Below are 20,778 nucleotides of genomic sequence, written 5' to 3' on the forward strand. Positions count from 1 at the left end.
TGCTAAATTCAGCACACACATGTCAACACCAAGAAGCTGAGAACCCGTCAGTGCCACAACTAGCAGTCCGGTAATTACCGAACACTTATTTCACTTGTACTATAGGAGGAGGCCTAGCTTAAGTATCACTGAAAAGGCCTTGATCGAAGAGAATACACTTAAGTGATGGCTCTTAGTGAAGAAGCACAAATCTTAGCATTTGGAAATGAAATGAGGTTGGATTATTGTTAACAGTGATGTAAACAGGTATGTTTCCATGAAAACTAGCAACAGCTGGTGCCATCTCCCAGGGGCATCAAGCTATTGGAAATCAAGTAAAATAAACTGCACTTTGGGAATAATAAAATAATCATATCAGTCCATATCTGAAAGTATCTGATGTATTGTTCATATAGGACAAATCTGCAAATCACAATGGTGATAGTGTGTAAGTGTAGCTGTCCTCAGTGTGTTTACAGAGGCCTATGTTTTAAGGTGTGATTTAAAGCACTCCATTGGTCTAACTAGTCTATGCTCCTCCGATAGAGTGCTTCAGCCCCTTCACAAAAAGCTGTTGAGCATTTGGTCAATTTTGAAAGTGCCAGATCTGATGTTTGCACTGAGCACATCATCACGTAGCTGGAGGAATGTCAACATTGTTAGGTGCAGTGGCCAAGAGCGCTTGTCACACTGCAGCTTAAGAAAACACATGCAAATATGAAATCGTCTTCATCAATTTGACGACATATGAGCTGCAAATTGGCAGGATAATAATAAGCAAAGGCTAAGGCTAACACACCTATCTGTAGTAATATCTGGATCATGCCATCACAATGTTAAAATAAACAGAAAATACTAATTTTCCTGCACCACTGATGGGCGGCTGACTACAGTGACTCTAATACTCACAAACGGTTGTAAACCTGTGCAACAGCAAGTGTTTCCCTGCCCGGTTCATACTTGTTTGTGTTCCCTAGAAACAGATCTAGATGTGTACTACTTGCAGCATGTTTTCCTTATTCGTTTTTCTTTTTTTTGTTTGCATGTTTTTACTGCAGCATGTTGAGTTCTTTCAGGCACTTCAGTTCTTCTATTAGAAGTGAAAGTTCTGCATAATGAACTAAAATGATTTGCCTTGTCCAACCTGTATGTGACACTACTACCTGAAAGTGTCTTAAGAGTCTAAAAAAAATAATTCCCATTACTTAGAAAATGTACTCTTCAGCAGAGTGTGGTATTTCAAACACTGTTTCATTTATTGTCTGCTGTGCACTCACTTTGATATGTGACACTGCCTTGACTCAGTGAAACATGCTCCTTGTAAGCATTTGCCTCATTTTTCTGTTGTATTGTCACCCTCCTGAGTTTGCCAGAAATACCCCTCCAGCTCTGTCCCACAGCTGATTTCTTTTAAGGCTTTCAGAAAAATCTTGATATCCACACAAGCTCACCATTTATCTGATGTAACAGACTCTAATAGCTACTTCTGAGAGATTCTTCATTAGATATTGCACTGCGCTGCAAAGCCTCCCCTCCCTCGCTTGAAATTTTCGTGAGAAGACGGTGCAACAGAAAGTTGTCAGGGCAGAGCCGCCACACGTGATGGTTGCGCTGTAACAATAACTCGTCGACAGCTCATCTTACCTCTGAACACCCTCATCTGCTCCCATTTACTGAGCAGCCCAGACCAAGTCCTGTGATTCATAAATCATACATAGTCCGTAAATGGTTGGAAAACAGACAGCTCCTAGTACTACCAAAATAAATCACTGTAACATAAATGCATTTTGTTTTAGATTGGTCTTTAAAAAATGCAATTTCTACACACTCGCAGAGCAAATTCCTGAAGCGTTTGAATGTGTTTGAGGCTGCAGAGCAAATCTCACAGCAGGTGTTTGCATGCACACATATATGCCTGCAAGAGTCAGAAGATTAGAGAGCATTGCGTGCTTCTGCTGCTGCAACCTTGTCCATCCAGTTTAGTGTGTTCCATTAACTTCACACACACACACACACACACACACACCATTACTTGGTTACAATCAGGAATGTAAACTACAAAGAATGTCAATGCAAAAAAAACAACACTCAGACACACAGGGCAGAACATCGAGGCTTTTATGAATGGAAACAAGCCTTTCTCACATACCATTCATAAATCCACTTGAACGTACATGCATCATGTGTCTGAACAACGGGAATACTACAACAAACTGCAATGTTGTGAATTAAAATGTCTTAGTGTTGTTTTTCTGACTAAAATATGTACCAAGATCACACAGACAAAAATCACAAGCTGTTTTTTTTTTCCTGGAAAACTTGCAGCGTGCAGTGCACAATGCTGCACTGCACACTGCAAGTTTTCCAGGCACTTGCCAATAGAATCTGTCCTGTCCATGGGAGCCAATCCAAACACAGAGAGGAAGCGTATGTTCCTCCAGCTTGTAAATGTTATCTGAGGCTGTCAGTGCACATCAAAGCCCTGCTGAGATAGAAGTAATCCAGAGTGACAGGCCAGTCTCTACCAAAGCCATGACAGTTTTTCTTTTTTTAAATCTTAAATCAGAGAAACAAAACAATCCACATGATCCTGGCAGTGCTTTGTTCATCTTGGTAGCACACTGAAAACCATGGCGGCTGGTGTTAAACCTGGGAGTGGATATGTAGTGTGGCAGCATTAGAAAGCGGCAGAAGGCTCCAAAAAGACTGATCATAGTCTGTATTGCACTGTAAAAGAGGGGTTGGCAATGCTTTTTAAAGTCCTCAGTGGAAACTGCAAAGATTGAAGTTCTCACTGGATGGTGATGATATTTCACCATTTCAGATGACCAAACTAAGTGTACCTTTTTGAGTGCCTCTTAAAGAGGAAAAAGTTAATTCACAAGCACAGGTGAATCCAAAATCATGCTTCTCTGCGGTGCATGTGCTGTTGTGCATAAAGACCAACTTAACTTCAGAACTCAGAGAGTCTCTTTGATCAAGCAACAAAGAAGACAACCAAAAAGTCTTCATGATAAGATCAGATAAGATTCTCGAGTCTTTTTTGAGTTTGTTTGCTAGTGGCGGCTAAAGAAAATGAAACGTGTTACCAAAAGAAGTGGTCTTGTCATCACAATTGTATGGAACGTGATGCATCAAGACTGTGAAATCCTATTGCATCTATAGTGCACAGTTAGATTTCTTTCTGTTGATTCAAGACAAGAGGAAGTGACTGAATTCAGCCAACAGACCTACCAACGCTAGGATCTAATTAGAGTTCAGTCTGAGTTATTAGAGCGTGTCTGTCTTTGTGCTTTCGACCGTTAGACACACCCAAACAGTGGCTGAGGACGGGCACCAACATATGTTTGGCATCAGTTAAACCTGTCAACATTCGTATTTTAGATTCATCCAGACCAGAATGATCATCATGCACATGTATTTTTTAAATTAGCCCAAGATGTAAACATGTTTTTTGAGAGAAAAGGACACTTTGGGGGATAAGGTGTGTCTCCAATCCTGAATGCATGGAATTCCGTTTGTATTCAAATTTCCACCTCATACCGACATCGATCATCAAAATTCAAATTAATATGTTCACTACTCCTGTAGTCTCCACCAGCTCATCTTGGTTTTTAGCTGCTAAATGCTTTCATGTTCACCAGATGGTTACTAACTTTGTCCGTCTGCTGTTTGGTGCTGGGCAAGAAGAGCAGTGAAGGTTTATCAAAGCTTTTCTTTAAAAATAACTATAGCCAAAAAAATACAAAGCTGACAAGAATGAACCAAAACAGTAAAACAAAAGACTGTAAAACAGGTAAAGCTAAAACAGTTTGCAGGGTGGAGTCAAGTTTATATTTCTTTGTGGATTTGTCACTTCTAGTTACTCTCTTCACATTACATGTAATCATTTGAATGATTGTTAGCAAAAAATGCTCACAAGTGCAGCTTTAGTGTCTAAATCATGGAACGTCTCTTTTCCAAACTAAAGGACCTTCAGTGCAGAAAGACTTTGTAAGGCAACAGTTGCTGCACTAGGACACTACCGTTAACAAAACGGTTTGCTGCTCACTCTCCCATGCCCCCAAAATCCTTTACTGCTTTTCAGATTGACTGTCCAAGTGTGCCTGGACCTCCTGTGCAAGCTTTATCTGCAACATGCTGAGGAGCTGTGACATTCTCACAATGTTGTGGCAACATGATGAGAACTTCATGCTTGAGAGATCTGTCTCCACTGTCTCACAGTCAGTCTGGGGTCTTTTTGTCTTAGTGTGAGAGAGAAAGTTTCATCCCAACACAACAGGGAACGCTTTAGGGGTTATTTATTTTACAGGGAGCCTTATGTCATAAAGGGGCCACGTCTCAGATAATGAGTCACCAGGTTTTACCCTTTAGAACTACTTTAAAAGATAGTTGTCAGTCATTTTTGTTGACAATTAATATTTGTTGATTTCGTTGTTTCCTCTTCCGTTATGATTGTTGCCTGAAAGCGTCAGCCTACATCTAAAAATAACAACGACCCGACAAACACAGGTTTAACAAGTTTAAAAGCTGCACCTTGCACATTTCGATTCAACGCCAGTGATTATTTTTTAGTATTCATTAGACAAAGTGTGTCATCCAAAATAAACATGCATCCATTGGTGTGACGTCTGTTCTTTTCCTAACATGATAAAAATAAGACCAACTTCAGAGACGGTTCCTCCCGCAGACCTGTTGGACTGAAACCTGATCACAGCAAAGCAAAGCCTATTGGGAAGCTACTTGTTACTAAATGCAGTGCTATCACAAAGCTTCATACTTCAATGTGACCGTATCTTTAAAGTGAAGATTTTTGTCCAAAAAATTGTAGAGTGAAATTTAAGCATACTTACATGGAGTTAAATGTGTGTGTGTGTGTGTGTGTGTGTGTGTGCGTGTGCGTACGTGTGCTTATGTTTCAGCTCAGACGATAAGGTATGTTTAGCTGGGCTACTCTGTCTGTATTCCTCCACCCTTCCTTCTCTCAATAGAATCAGACCCACTGGGACCCTTTTTTATTTCTGTCAGGGGTTTTTTTACCGTTGGAGGGGGAAGAGGGACGTGGGTGGAGAGGAAGTAGTTTGTTTTCATTGTAGCTTATAGCAACTTATTACATAGTGATATTTATTCTCTTTGTGGGGCTTTTTTGGGTGCATAGGACAACTCATTTCTCTCCTTTGCTCTTCATAATAGGCTAGAATTTCTTAAATTTCTCAAAATATATTTTTTTCTCTTGACAACAGCATTGATTAAAACACAATAAGAAAAAAACCTAAGATTTAATTCAAATAATAGGTAGAAGATGAGATCTGCCACACTTAAATTTAAGAACTGAAAAATTGCCTTGACTGAGATGTTTAATTAAAATATATATATTTAAAATATATAATCATTTCTGTTATTGAAAGAAAATCTAAGATATTTGAATTCTGAACATTTGAGCTTGTTAAAACGCTCTTCACAGACTCTGAGCGATCTCACTGATAACAATAACAGTGGGAGCCACTCCTCTTAATCACCACAGCATCTAGTGTCATTTGTCTGGCTCTTTTCAGTGGTTGGACATAATATCTCTGTTTTTTACTAACCTGTGTAATATTTTCTTTGTGCCTAATTTGTTTTCTTGATGTTGAGCATACTGAATCCTATAGCTCTGTATCATGGAATGGTAAAAAACTATTACATAATCGTGAGAAAATGCAGACAAAGCATTACTATTACTCAATTGGGCACAATCATACAATAAGAATATATTGGCAAAACAAAAGAAACTATCATTTCCAAACCTGTGTATTTAGCTCATCATACGTTTGTACTGGAGCACAGTTCTATAAATCGTTATTTTTCTCAACCCATAATCTATTCTGTCACTCTGGACTAACTAAACACAACAAAGAGAAATTAAATCAAAAAGTGCAAAACTGACTTATTACACCATCTAATCTGCCCCCATACGACACTATGTGATGGACTGTGCTGTATCAGCAGCAACCAACAGCCCGAAGGAAATACCAATCCCTATGTGAAACAATAAGCTAAGAACATGCAGTTCAGAGCCTGAATAGACTCCCATATGGGACTATAGGGCAGGGATCCCATGAGACTTCCTCCTGCAAGGTTCACACACAATGTACACAATGCCATGCTGAACTACAAATTACCACAATTTTATGAGCTGATTAAAATAATAACAATAAAAAAGACTAATGATTTGTAAGAACCATCAGAGGTTTTGCATGCTTTAGCCTATTTACTACACATCATATGCTTTAAATGACAGCTAACCTTGACTTCCATTCATTTCTGTACAATATGAAAATACAGGAAATCTTTATAAAACTTAAAACATCAGTTATATTATCTGTACCTGTTAATGCAGTTCATGTACAGAAGGATTTGAAACGTTAGCACTGTTTTACTGTACAACAATAGTGTGACTCTGCAAAAATGAATGCAGACATTATATTATAGGATATTACACTGTAACGAATTACAACTCACAGAGGTTTCAAGAATCTGCAATTATAATTTAATTTCATATGGAAATGAATGGGAACCAACTGCTGCCTGGAGCAGTTGTGAAAATCCAAAAATCCAGCAACTGAGAAGCAAAAGGTCAAGTATATTATTGCAACTGTCCTTTAAAGAGCATCACCAATGAAGCCAATCTAATCTGTAAATTATTACAGTGTACAAAGTAAAAACATATAATCTCTAATCCTAATCCTTAGGATTTTATAATGAAGCACATATCAAATTAGTCTTACTTCCGACGACTGTAATGATTTCTTGTATCTTCATCATGACTCTGTAGAAGCGTTTTAAACCAAAAATGCCCAGGATGAAGTTGATTCACTGTTCACTTTTTTCGGAGTTGTTATCCAAAGATGGTAGAAGGTCCATCACAATGAAACCTCAGGTGAGGTCAGATGAACTGCCAAAGACCTAAAAACAGTTGAATAGCATCTCTGGATGTAGGAATGGAGCCAGGGCCGGAGAAAACAGCTCAAAATACAGTACAGTATGACCGGTTTGATTATAATCCTTGTGACAATCTTCCTCTAACGACATGGTCCACGTTTCTGTGATATTTAGATGCAGCATCAACCTCTAAAATATTTTGGTTAAAAAAAGGAGCAACGATCCACTGGATCATCTCCATGTAAACAAATGTGCTGCCTGCAACATTCACTTTCTTGGGCACTAGAATCAGATCATCCCACCATTGTGGCTGGGCATTTTATACACCCTTTGTTTTCACATGACTGGCAAAATAAGTCACAGTTTAATGCTTCAGAGGACTGATGCTGGATTTGTTTGGGCTTTTCCAGCCATGAAGACACAAACATAAGACAACAATCTGTAATGTGATACAAAGGCCGAGAGCTTCTGAATAACTGGGGCATCGATGTTCTTTTGTGCTTGTGCCATTTTGCTTGTAAAGAGTCACAAGAAACACGGCTGGCTCTCAAGGAAGTTTCTCAAATCTGAAAAAAATAGCCCGTAGTGATATGATCAGAACAGAACGTCTATGCTACGTACTGAGGTCTTTGACAGAATAAAGCGTTTATGAAGCAGGGAAGCTATAGTGAAAAGATGCTATTTGGTTACTTTATGGAAAATGTAGGATTTAGTGTTTTGAAACTCGAAGCATAATAGAGACTGGGTTTGTATAACTCAGTCCCAGCTGCTATGATTGTGACCATGCTTTTACAAAACCACTGAAGGATCTCAAGGACCTCTTTCAAGCACTTTTTTTTAATCAGTTCCCAATAAGTTTTTGCTGAAGTGCTGATGCATTTTTTTTATTTATTTTTTTTTTTCACTGTTGCCCTTGAGCTCTCTGCTGGGCTAATTATTGCTCACTACTACCTTCTTTTTCTTGGAATTTTGCATCTTAATTTTACATGGTCTGTAGAAGATTTGCCTGGGATAAGACTCAGCACCTTGCGTGACTTCCACCTCTGCAGGCCACAGCCCATCATGCATGACTGTCCGTCATCATTACTTTCTTGTAAAAACACCAAAGACAGGCCTGCGGAGGGGGTCGCCGAGGAGAGGCCTAGCTTCCCTTTGAGCACTGCTTCACCTTCGACCTCTCACAGGGGGGAAGAGATAAACACAAGGGGGGGAGACAACTAACCTTCAGTGACTTTTAATGACAGACTTGCTTTAGGTTAGAATAGCAGCACTGTCATCACGCAGTGACTGGATAAGACTAGGCCTCATCAAGCAAGGGAAGGAGAACGGGCAGCCTCTGGAGCTCTGTTTTCCTCTGCATGGAAACTCCTCATTTAGCATGAGCACTGATGTGTGGTGGAATTTGCATTTGCATATACAAAGTATACACTAACATAAGATGTAAAATGTGTACTGAAATCACCTGGTTTCCTGTTGGAATCAACCATTTATAAACACTTTTGGAACAGCATTTGCTAGGTGCAGTTTTGTATTTAAACTCAAAAAGCACAACAAGGTTTTCACCAATTTCTAAATTTGAGGTCCTGATCAAACTTGTCATTCCAGTTACACAGCAATCTAAAAAAACAAAAACACCTCCGCCTTCATTAAGAGCTATTCACACTGTTCACTGGTTGTTTTCCATGGACTTCTTGTCAGTCTCTTCAATTAAGCCAATAAAAACAATGACTGATGAAAACAGTTACAAGGACAGAAGTGGGAAAGGTTTTTTTAGTTGGCGAGGATTTAAAAAACGCAGTCATGCGGCTGAACACGTAACAGGCCTCCCATTCTTTCCAAAGAAGCACCAACAGTTCAGCTGGACTCCACAAATCCCTGAAAAGGTTTTCCTCCACTAAGACAAAAAATCCGACATGCACGCTGATTCAGAATTCAGGGGGAAAATGCCCTTTTAGTGTGAGAATGGAGGGGAGACGCCTTCACGGGCTACTGACTACGCTTTGGCAAGGGCCTCTGTAGCACTTGGCCGCACAAAAAAAAAAAAAAAAAAAACATACCGATAGAGGTACCTCAATGAACACTCAGTTAATCTGCAAGGTCATTAGGATACTTGAAACACTCATTAGCATCATACTCATGAACTTAGGATGGCAGGCCATTTTTTTTCAGTGTCGGTAAAGAAAAGAAAAATACAGGATTTGTGGGTTTCTGGGAAACATCGGGGTGAGAGTGGGGGGTGGGAGTGGGAGGAATGGGGGGTTGCTGAGGGACAGTTTGACATTCGGAGTCATCGGGGTCGTTCAGTCGTAATGAGGCATTCGCGGTCAGACCAAAGTAAAAGAGTTTGCCCTAGCGTTCAACTCTCCCTGATTCATCGCCAAGCCAGATGACAGTTTGGTTTGGTGGTAGTCAGACCAATCACACGGCGGCAGGTTGATTCATCTCTAATGGAAAGTAATTAACAAGATGGGGCCATACGGACAGTCCTGATGTGTATTTCTGTGCGTGTTTCTCTGTGTGTCTGCATGAATGTGCAAGCACATGTCTATTTGTATATAGATTTTCCTTTCCATTAAATGTTACAGAATGGAAACAGTTCATAAAAAAGGACTTGTTCCTTGAAAAACGGACAGCTATGCTGATGGGTTATGTTAGGCTGAATGCCAAGCGGCAGCATGTGTCAACTCATTATATACATGTAGTGTTTGTATCATATCCACGATGGTTCAGTTGTAATTTGTCTTTCTTTGGAATGGGTTGCCACTTGAGGGCAGCAGAACAAAGACATGCTCATGCCATTAGCTGTCTAGGATGATCGAATAGCCCAATCAGCATGGAACGCTAACTTTTGCTAACTTAGGGAACTTTTTTGCACTTTAAAGCAGCAATGTTTATATTTTTGGCCAGTTAGGTGCAGTGGACCAATCTGTAAACAGAACACTGAAATATTGTCACTGTACAATATCATTATGGCAAATGTGCTAGCACAAATATCTTACCAAGCTAGCAGTTTTGGAGCAACATTAGCATTCATTTGGAGACTTTGCTTTTGTCTCTGGTTTGAATGCACTACTAGACTGTCTACCACTTGTTATTGGGTAGGTAGCCTACAGATGGCGTATCAGAGCTTTTTTTTTGCCTCAAACTACTGCCTAGTTGCTGGAGACAATATGAGCATTGAAACTGACCCATTAAGAAGAAGTGGGCTGTAAAATCAAAACAAACACTGCTAAAATATGTTAAAGAACAATGTAGAGCTCAGCTACAACTTGATCATTCTCTGTGCATTTGTTACTAAATTTAACCATCTCACATTACACATTGTCACTTCAGACATTGCTAATACAAAATAGAGTGCAGCTTTAAAGAATTTTTGAAAACCTGAAAAAAAAACCTAAATATTGTTTGAATGCTTTGATTTTTGATAGTTGCGTTTAATATGAAACATGAGGAGACATTCTGACAGATGTTTTTTGCATCTCCTAGTGTTTCTACAGAAGTGCTGTATTTTCCAATCCCTGCAAATTTTTAGGGTCCAAGAAAGAGTCAATAAAATAATTCAATGCCATTCTGTGCTTTGCCTTTGTTTGCTTCTCCTGAATGCAGTAGATATTATTGTTATTTCATAGATTGTTTACATGGTTTGAAAAGTGTCATTGCTCCGCTATACAGGATAATTAGGCACTCCCTGTATTCATGTTCTTGCACTGGACCTAAAATATATTGAGCTAACTAAGACTCACTTTCAGAGTTAAATTAAAGGTTAAATTAACACAGTTTTGTCTTTTCATCTTGTGCACGTGCACTTTCATCAAGAGGTTTTAGCAGTTTTATTTGTCAAATTACAAAGTTCACTTATGATGGTCTGTAAATGTGACTATATTGTTTAAATGCATGCTTGTTTGCGAGAACCTCATTAGCAAATCATTATCAGAAAGCTTAATCAACTCAATTTGGGTTAGCAGCTCTATTCTGCTTGACAAGCACATAGCCGTAGATCTGTGTTTAGTGAAGTTGTCAGTAGGTTTCCCTCCAGCTGTCACCCCTATGATGAAGCACATGTGCGTGACTGCTCCGCACCTTTAGAATAGCCTTGGGCAGTCCCCTCTATTCCTCTGTTTTCCCCAGGAGTTCACAGCATTGATTCAGAAAGTAAGATAAGCCCTGTATGTGCTGTAAAGACGTGCAGCTTTTCCGAGCTGTGTGCTTCTAATAATTACAGATATAAATCAAAGCCCTTTCAATTATCTTTCCTGCTTGCAGATGATGTAACTTCCTGATATAGTTTATTGTGATTTCCCGTGTGCACAACTATGCTCTGAATGTGAAAAATGTTGCTTGAATCAGCCCTGCCAGGCTGGAACTTAACAAAGTAACTGTACCTACTGTCTGAGCAAATCATCACCTGCACACACCTTCCTGAGCTCCTCCCTGACCTCCATGTTCCCTCACACGCAATGAGCAATTGAGCTGTCAGTCATGCAGGAGAGGAAACTGGTGTTGAAATTGAGCTTTGGGGGCCCACTGTGTGGGCCCGTCTACCCTGCAGGTTGTTCTGCAGCTAAACTCACCTCACTGCACCTTTGAGGGGATTACCTAAAAGTCTCAGCATCCATGCACAAACAAATGTGGGTTTAAGGGCTATATTTAAGAGGCTTGCATAGAAACAGAGCTCACTGATGACTGATTCTCTGCATCAGACTGAACAAATATCTAAGATTAATATTTGCATTGTAACAAACATGATTTTCAAGTGATATGTAAATACATTTCTGATCCACTAAAATTGTCTGATATTGTTCATCTCCCACTTAATTGACAAATACTGGAAAAAAGATCAAAAAAGAAAGAGAAAGAAAAAGAATGCAGTGGGTAAATCTCCGGCTATATTAAGTGGTTTCCAATGGAATGTAAAGAAGATTACAAAAACAGGGAGTTGCATTAATATTTTAAACAAATCTTTTAATTGGAAAAATGATACCCCTCTGTTTTTTATCAGGCAAATCAGTTTTCCCCGTCTTTTCTTTTAATAATAATAAGAAATTTAAGGTTTTTGGAAATAATTTACTACAAAAGGATGAAGAAGATTTTGATCTATTGGGGATTAAATAGAATTAATTCAGTATCGCCATTCATGAACAGAGTCCATTAACAAAACAGTTAAACAGTCTGTCTTGTGACTATGGGATGGGATGACAGACAGACAGACAGAGGGACAGAGAGAGTGCAGATCAGATACATTTAAATGCAAATAAAGATATTATAGATATATTCATGCATTGGTTAATGTCTTATAAATTATTTGTTTCAATTATAGGTTACAAAACTGCTGTTGCTTAGTCACATGAGGGGATTTGAGCAAATCATTACATGCTTTTTACTACCCAATGAGCATGTGAAAGAAAAAGCGAAGGTGCCTGCTGGGGTTTGGTCTGATAGCTGGATCTGGCCAGTGAAGGAGGCTGGGACCAGTTGTTCATTCACTAGCTTGTCTCCACCCTCTTGGATCCATTAACTACTGGGATAAAGCGAGATCACACATTGTCACCTTGTGTGAGGTTCATCAAGGGGAGGACAACCGGAGGGTCTTGACTCAGTAAGGATGTGCTTTACATTTGATTGAGCTGAATATATTTACTGTCTGATTTAGAATTTTAAACAGGGTAGAACTTCTAACGCTGTAATTTATCATTTATGATAACATGGTTATATCTCTATTTAAATAAGTGTATTATAAATTATTTGCCGCTACCAATATTCGTTAAAAGGCCTTTTTTTTTTTGAGACGCATTGATTATTAGGCCACAGGACCGTCCAGCCCGGGTTCACAAATCATAGCCTGCGAATTCTGCAGAAATCTTTTCAGATAATAGTAGACTGCAGATGAGCCGAATTATGCTAATCTATATTTTTTTATGTTTTATGTATGTTTTTTATTTTTTTTATCTATATATATATATGTCAGAAAGTTTAAAAGTTGAAACTTATATCGATGATATAGAAAAACAAATATTAGATGGTCATTATATTCTGCGTGTTTTAAAATACGAAAAACTAAATTCGAACTTATAGCAAGTTAGATAGTTTATTTCCTACTTTTTTAAAAAATAAATATATTTGATTCATTTTTAAACCCATCATAAAAATGAGCAGCGTGTGCTCGGCTGCAGCGCAGAGGAGCTCTTGACGGTCAGAGGACACGAGCGGCTTCATCTGAGCCGCTGTCCGCGGTGCTGAAGCTGGACCCCCGAATCACATCCCAACCAGACCAGGCCTGAGCAGAGAGAGCCGAGCGGAGGACAAAGGGCCAATTATCACCTGCAGTCGGAACCAAAAACTCATCTAAACAAGCATACAGACTGAAAAACAAACAAACTAACTAACATCAGTGATCTCTAAAAGGATGAGGCGAATCTGAACTCCTACTTCCGGTTTTGGAGGCATACGCAGAACCACGGTGGGGATGGACAAAGGAAAAGAGACTGGGAACTCTAACTATCAACATCCAGTGTTGACCGGGTGCACGCAAATCATATAAACACATCCCACATCTATCTGTCTTGAATATACGTTCCTGGCGTAAATTGCTCCGTGAATTTGTTGCTATGCAGGAGCCTGAGACATGCAGGGTGTAGTGTGGTGCAGGACAGCTCTGATGATGTGTATGTTTGTTAATTAGGGTGAAATAACGAGTTAGAACACGGGGTTCGCCTCCTCCTGGTGGCTTGATGGAAAAGCGCACCTTCAAACTGTTGCATCCGCAGAAATCAGAGGAAACACCACAGACACTCCACGCACACACGGGCCCACAGTGTCCGCGTCTCTGCTGCTCTGTAGGGACGAAGTGTTGATTTATTTCATTTGTAACAACACGATCATAATATAAGTACAGGCTACACTGACTCTGTAACGGTCATCTGCAAAACAGATTGAGAGGCAAAAATACACAGACAGCCACAAACGAGCCGAAAGCCATTAAATGTGCATAAAAAAAATATTGACGTTTATAATTTGACATGTAATAATTTGATGAGACTAAATTGCGCTGTAGAAATTAAAACACACACACACAGACAGACACACACACTCACCGTCACACCTACGTCAAAGCAGCAGCTATAATTTAATGTTTACACTGGATTCAAGCTGTAAAATTTATTTTAAACCTTACTTCACCTGACGCAGCGACGCACGTTGTTACAAGCGCTCTGACTTAAAGTCTTGTTCTCTATAAAAATAATTAAAATATCATAAAAATTGCTAAAATATCCATGTTTATATTATATATAATAATCATTATATAATAATAGTAATCACAGCAATAATAATAATAAACATACAAAATAATAATACTAAACGTATTATTATTAATATTTTATTATTAGTTTAACTATTTAAAGAATAATATATCACCACCAATAACAATTCTAATAATAATAATAATTTTTCTTTAGGCTCTACTAACTATTAAAGCTGTACTGTATTGGCGCTTGCACAGTTTTACTCTATTATTGTATTCCAAATCATATCCGAACACCTCCGGAAGATTTAGCCTTTCTTAACTCAGTAAAACTTGCGTTGAATGTAAACGCTCCCATTTACAAGTCGGACAACAACGCCTGTAGCTGTGTGTGAGCTCATTAAGGCACGGGAGGAAGAGCGAGAGAGAGAGCTGGGTGGAGGAGGAGGTGATGGCGCGAGGGTGGGGTGACACCCTTTGCAACAAACCTGCCCACTGTAGCGAAGCTAGGGCACACGCAGACGCTGACGGGCCGTGATGCTGCGCTGTTTGGGGATAAATGACTTCAGCTGGTGCAGTGGGGCTTCAAAGCATGAGCAGACTGCGGACAGAGAGCAGGGAGCGCTCTCTCTCTCTCTCTCTCTCTCTCTCTCTCTCTCACACACACACACACACACACACAACGGGCTGCACACCTTACGAATGAAGATTTCTTCAACCCCATATTTTTGATGGTTAAAATATATATTTTTTTCATTCAGTTCACGGAGAAACACAGTTGGAATGGAATTTAAAGTTTGCTGAAACAGAAAGTATTAAAAACTTTGGATAAATCGTGAAGGCTGTTTTTTTTATTTTTTTTTTTAAATGAATCACGGACATAGCAGGTATTTAATCAGCTCCTGGTTTAACAGAATTTTATTTTGTAGATTTCATCTCACAAGCCTATCATATACTGTATTATATATCTTAAAACTTTGATAATATGCCATTCTAATACTGATGTTACTGTCACAACCCCTGTGCAGGATCCCCATCATGGATGTTACACAGGAGGGGATTAACCCAGCGACTCCAAGAGCCCTGCTACTGGCATGTACGACTCTGCTGTTGTCCCTCCAGCTGTGGTGGTGGCTCCGGCAGCGGTCGATCCGCTGTCCACCCGGTCCGATCGCCTGGCCGATCATCGGGAACGCTGCGCAAGTTGGCAAGGCACCGCACTTGTATTTTACGCGCATGGCGAAGAAATACGGCAACGTCTTCCAGATCAAACTCGGCTGTCGGACCGTGGTCGTGCTCAACGGGGACTCCATCAAACAGGCGCTGGTCAAGCAGGGAATCGAATTTGCCGGCAGACCGGACTTCACCTCATTCCAGTATGTCTCCAACGGGGACGGCCTCGCCTTTAACACTATCACGGACTGGTGGAAGGTGCACCGCAAAGTGGCCCAATCGACTGTTCGGATGTTTTCCACCGGGAACCTCCACACCAAAAAGACATTTGAGCACCACGTCCTCTGTGAAATCGGAGAGCTGCTGAGGGTGTTTGTGGGGAAAACCGAGGCGCAGCAATATTTCCAGCCCATGACATATCTGGTGGTGTCCACGGCCAACATAATGAGCGCGGTGTGCTTTGGGAAGAGGTACTCCTATGAGGACGAGGAGTTTCGGCAAGTTGTAGGCAGGAATGACCAGTTCACCCAGACGGTGGGGGCAGGGAGCATAGTGGATGTGATGCCCTGGCTCCAGTACTTCCCAAATCCCATCAAAACCATATTTGACAACTTCAAGAAGCTCAACATGGACTTCGGCGTTTTCGTTCGAAATAAAGTTATTGAACACAGAAAAACAATCCAGTCAAGCACCATCAGAGATATGACAGATGCTTTTATAGTGGCGCTGGACCAACTTAGTGAAAAAACAGGGCTCTCATTCGGCAAGGACTACGTGATCCCCACTGTTGGGGATGTGTTTGGAGCAAGTCAAGACACACTGTCAACTGCGCTGCAGTGGATCATTCTCATGCTTGTCAAGTAAGCAACTTTTCATTTTATAGTGATCAAGTTTAACCTCCTAGATTCATAAACAAACAATAAACAGACAATAAATTATTATGGGAAATAACACGAGACTAAATAAGCTGTTAAAGCCGTACAGACATGAGGAAGATCAGTAGCCTTTGTGTTATGTAACAGCCTGGTGGGGAAGCTGGGGCAAAGGCAGGTAATGACAACCAAACTGCGAAGCTGAATCCCATTCTTGCCTGATGTCTCGATCAGTAGGCTGGTGACACCTTGAGTCACATTTTGTTTTTAATAAAGAAAAGAAATACTTATGTCTTCTTTGGTACTTTTCACAACAAAGTGCTTTAAGGAAGGGGTTTTCAAAGTCTGAGACTGTGGGCCTTGCTTAGTCAACTAGCTGACTCACTTACTTTTGTTCAATTCCTGGATGCCTATGGGATCATGATTATGTTATTTTGCCCCACAGACACTCAGTTATTGAGCCAATATGGTCTAATATAGATGTTTGAAAGAACTTAAGACAATAACAAATACATAAAAAGATCTCTCCAAAGGCATTTATTAATTTCTGACTCTGGGTATGTGGGGAAACAGTAAAATTTCCCCAAACCCCAGTACCTCATTTCGATTCTATATGCTGGGAGAACTAAGGTAATTTTTTTCACTTACATTCACAAAGCCTCTCATGAATCTTTTGGGAGACCCCCTGGGGTCTGGCCCACCTCCTGGACCCCAGGGGGTCTCTCTGCTCATTACATAAAGTATCGGTGTAAGTAAAATAAAATAAATCATCAAATTGAAAAACTAATAACAGTAGTGCATCTCACCTGTAAATTCAGGTATCCTGAGATGCAGCAACGTCTCCAGCAGGAGGTGGACAAAGTGGTTGACCGCAGCCGACTCCCCTCCATCGAGGACCAGCCGCAGCTGCCTTACATCATGGCCTTCATCTACGAGGTGATGCGCTACACAAGCTTCATTCCACTCACCATCCCCCACTCCACCACCACAGACACCACCATCATGGGTTACACCGTCCCAAAGAACACACCCATCTTCATCAACCAATGGTCCATCAACCACGACCCAGCTTTGTGGTCTCATCCAGAGACCTTCGATCCCAAGCGTTTCCTGGACCAGAATGGAGCGCTGAACAAGAACCTGACCAGCAATGTCCTCATCTTCTCCCTGGGAAAGCGGCGATGCATTGGTGAGGAGCTGTCCAAGCTGCAACTGTTCCTCTTCACATCACTGATTGCCCACCAGTGCCACATCACGTCAGACCCAGCCAGGCCACCCAAACTGGACTGCAACTATGGTCTGACTCTGAAACCTCACCCTTACCACATAGCATTGTCTCTGCGTGAAGACATGAGGCTGCTGGATGAGGCTACCAGGCAGACCCCCTGCTAAGGAGGTCAAGGGTGAGCCCACATCTGACTCATAAGCAAAAGCTTAAAAAAATTAAAACTGTAGTAAGAACAGAAATGAAGGCTGAAATACAAAAAAAGACTAATAAACAGTAGCTGAAGTTTGTGGGCTGAAAAATATATTTATAAGCTGAAATCTCAGGGTAATTTCTTATCACTAATTACTGACTCATTTTTAAGTGTTATTGTGCCAAGCGGGAACAGATAAGCTTCTCTGTCACAGGAGATGTGGCATGGTCTCACACAACCTGAAGTTCATCTGGGGTGAATCTGGTGTCTTACAACATCAGACACAGTTTGACATACCACTTCGCAATTAGCATTTTTTTTTTATTATTCATCAAGGTGGGGGACTGCAGCCTGCAACACATCACAACTCCAACCAGACCTCACTACAGACAACACTGTGGTTACAGGAACAGCTGCTGTAACACACCCTTGTGACTTCAGTGTGAATTTAATTGCTGTAGGAATTTACTGAAAAGTAGAAATCATTCAGCGTACAGGGGCACCATAATGTTATTATCTATCTATTAACATTTTTTGATTTCAGAAAATAAAATAATTTTTTTTTTTAAAAAAAGCCAGCTTTACTGGTATCACTTTAATTTGGCCACCGTTTTCATTCATTTGAGTCACATTTTTTCCTAATTAGAATTCCAAACCATTTCTGAGGCAATATCAAACTTCCCAAAACATACAAAAAAATGTGACATTTAAAGTAACGGCCTGACTGATGCTGTGATTCTGCAGAAAGAGATGAATAAGCTCATGGAGTGCATCAGCCCTGAAGCCTGATGTCTAAAATGTTCAGTACTAACATGTAATCTGTGATGTATAGTGTAAATGCTTAGTTACTCAGGAATAAGGTGTATTGTATACCAAATACTATTTAGAATGCTTTTAAAAGCCATCTAATATATTCTGAAACCTACTGTAGATGCTGTTTGGAAGGACAAGGCAAAGGAGCATGAAATGATTACACCAAACATATCTGCTGCATGTACTGTTTGTGTCTGTGAACTGCTGTCCAATGCATGTATGAAAAGATGGCTATTAGATCAGTGTTATTGAGTCATTTATTTCTCTTGTTATGTTACTCATAAAGGTTTTTGTTTAAGCCTGAATGGTGTAGAATGCTGCTTTGTGGAAAACCTTTCACTCTGTAATTTAATTTCCATGCTCAAATGCCAGTAACCAAGTTATTTATCCTCTGTGTTGTTTTACTTACAGAAATATCCATACTGTCAAAATTAATTCATCTAATTTCTGTCTAGGCATGAGACTGATGCACTGACTATAAGGTCTTGGATTTGTGCATTTGCTTCCTACAAAGTAATTTGGAATAACAAGGATAATTTTTTAAATAAAAAGTGACTTTAAGACCTGAAATTATTTGTACGTGTGAGTTAATCACAATATATCTATTGATGTATATATATATATATATATATGTATATATATATATTTATAATATGGATTGATATAAGCCCAGTGAAACAACAATAGTGAGGTGGTACAGCTTTCTTAAGGCAAAAAAAAAAAAAAAAATCCTAAAATGACTGCCAAGGCTGATCTTCTTGAAGCAAAAGCATAATCTTTAGGAAACTGTAGCACTCAGTTGGTAAGATCAGAAAAGCTTGGCATAAACCTTTCCCGAGGAAATCAGGAAATTACCGCTCACCGCCGCAATACATTAATGAATGCTCATCAGGCAGAGCTGATTAACATAACATTTCATACAGTCTAACTATGAACTCAAATGTGAACAGCACCAAAAATGCAATGAACCCCTGGCATCTTGCCATGTCAGGTGGAAGCAAAAAGGAAGTGTTTGGGAGATCTCTTTCCCTGCACAGCACTTTATCTCACCCCGCCAGAACATCCTGTAATTTTGCAGCCAGCCAGCCTACTTTTGTGAGTGCGTGACAAATTCAGATAAAACTACAGTAGGTGATTGCTGATATGACTTGCTCTGTCTTCCCTTTTTTACAAGTACAAAATTAAACCTGAAGACGAAATAGTGTCAGTAAAATCATGTGGCAACCCTCCAAGCATAATATTTGTAAACTGGAAGGGAAATCCAAAGTTTGTGTCTGCACCTCTCAGGTGAAATAAGGAGCCAAACTGAGATGACAGATTATCAAACAAAAATGAGCTAAAAATGCAGAGATGCTGACAGTGTCATGGTTAATATGCCACATAATGACTTTGGGATAATGACTTGAGTTATAATAGCAGACAATATCAGCCTTCAGGGGTTATTGCTTTTGTTGTGTGTCCCTACTTGCATTACATGAAACTGCACAAGGAAGGAAATATCCTTAATACACAGCACAACCACAGAACTGTCATATTCTGTAAATTATGGAAACCAAACACAAAAAACATGAATATATGAGGTACATGCTAATTAAACATGGAAGATGACAGGAAAAATGTTATGTAGACATAGATCAGAAGAAGGACTATGGTGGAATAAGCCTGCTGAGAAAGATGAAATATCTCATGAAGCAGTGGTAAGACACATGCTATGTCATTAGAGCTTAGACCTGTCAAGACTGAATTAACAAGATTAGCATGAATCTCTGTATTCAAGATTGTAATGTGCACTGACTGAGAAGCAAATACACACAACAAGATCCTTCTGCTGCTGACTGTAAGTTGTGTAACTTAGACATAGCTGAGCTCAGACTGCGAATGGGGGATAAATGGAGATCTGAATGAATGTTAGCAAGACTGTACAGACGTGACGATCAGAGTGTACACTGGCTGTTCAGACTGACTGATAGGAGCTCAGGAATGAAGGAACAATAGTGCTGAACTGCCAGCGTAGGGCTGAAGTCAACACTATCTTAGCTGAATCTGAAGCAATAGCAAGACCAGGTCCAAAACAGCTGGGATCACGACAACCCCACCTAGGTTCTTTTTTTGGGGTAATCCTCTATGCATGCACTATTAAAGTGCTGTTCTAACAGAAACATTATTACTGGTGATGCATGGATCACAGTTATATCCAGTACAGTATACAGTTAATATGCAGAACGAACAGGCCTGATCATAAAATGAACATTATAATTATTAGGGGATGGGTTGTGGGTGGGCGACAATATCTCCATCAAGGGAGGCACAGCAGCTTAACTACAATGATTATTTAAATATCCTGACATGCCAGCAGGACTGG

The 20,778-nt window shown here is 40.0% G+C and overlaps 1 protein-coding gene across 3 annotated transcripts; it reads left to right on the forward strand.

The window, feature by feature from the left end:
- Positions 1–12,416: 12,416 nt before the first annotated feature.
- On the forward strand, positions 12,417–18,986 carry LOC124065652 (cytochrome P450 1B1). 3 transcript variants are annotated; one of them, XM_046401242.1, is made up of 3 exons: positions 12,417–12,496; positions 15,169–16,173; positions 17,004–18,986. In XM_046401242.1, the coding sequence occupies exons 2-3, from the start codon at positions 15,179–15,181 to the stop codon at positions 17,575–17,577; spliced, it is 1,569 nt and encodes a 522-aa protein (XP_046257198.1). In that variant the 5' UTR covers positions 12,417–12,496; positions 15,169–15,178; the 3' UTR covers positions 17,578–18,986. The 3 variants fall into 3 exon arrangements, with proteins under 3 accessions (XP_046257198.1, XP_046257197.1, XP_046257196.1); XM_046401241.1 differs by lacking the exon at positions 12,417–12,496 and adding an exon at positions 14,351–15,027; XM_046401240.1 differs by lacking the exon at positions 12,417–12,496 and having other exon boundaries at positions 15,034–16,173.
- Positions 18,987–20,778: the final 1,792 nt, after the last annotated feature.

Source organism: Scatophagus argus, chromosome 10, assembly GCF_020382885.2.
Source record: "Scatophagus argus isolate fScaArg1 chromosome 10, fScaArg1.pri, whole genome shotgun sequence".
NCBI classification, from domain to species: Eukaryota; Metazoa; Chordata; class Actinopteri; family Scatophagidae; genus Scatophagus; species Scatophagus argus.

Bases quoted from the DNA above. Each gene is read 5' to 3' on its own strand.
- LOC124065652 (XM_046401240.1), top strand. From the start codon at position 15,143: ATGTTACTGTCACAACCCCTGTGCAGGATCCCCATCATGGATGTTACA. The intron at 16,174-17,003 runs GTAAGCAACTTT...CTGTAAATTCAG, and splicing joins ATCATTCTCATGCTTGTCAA to GTATCCTGAGATGCAGCAAC.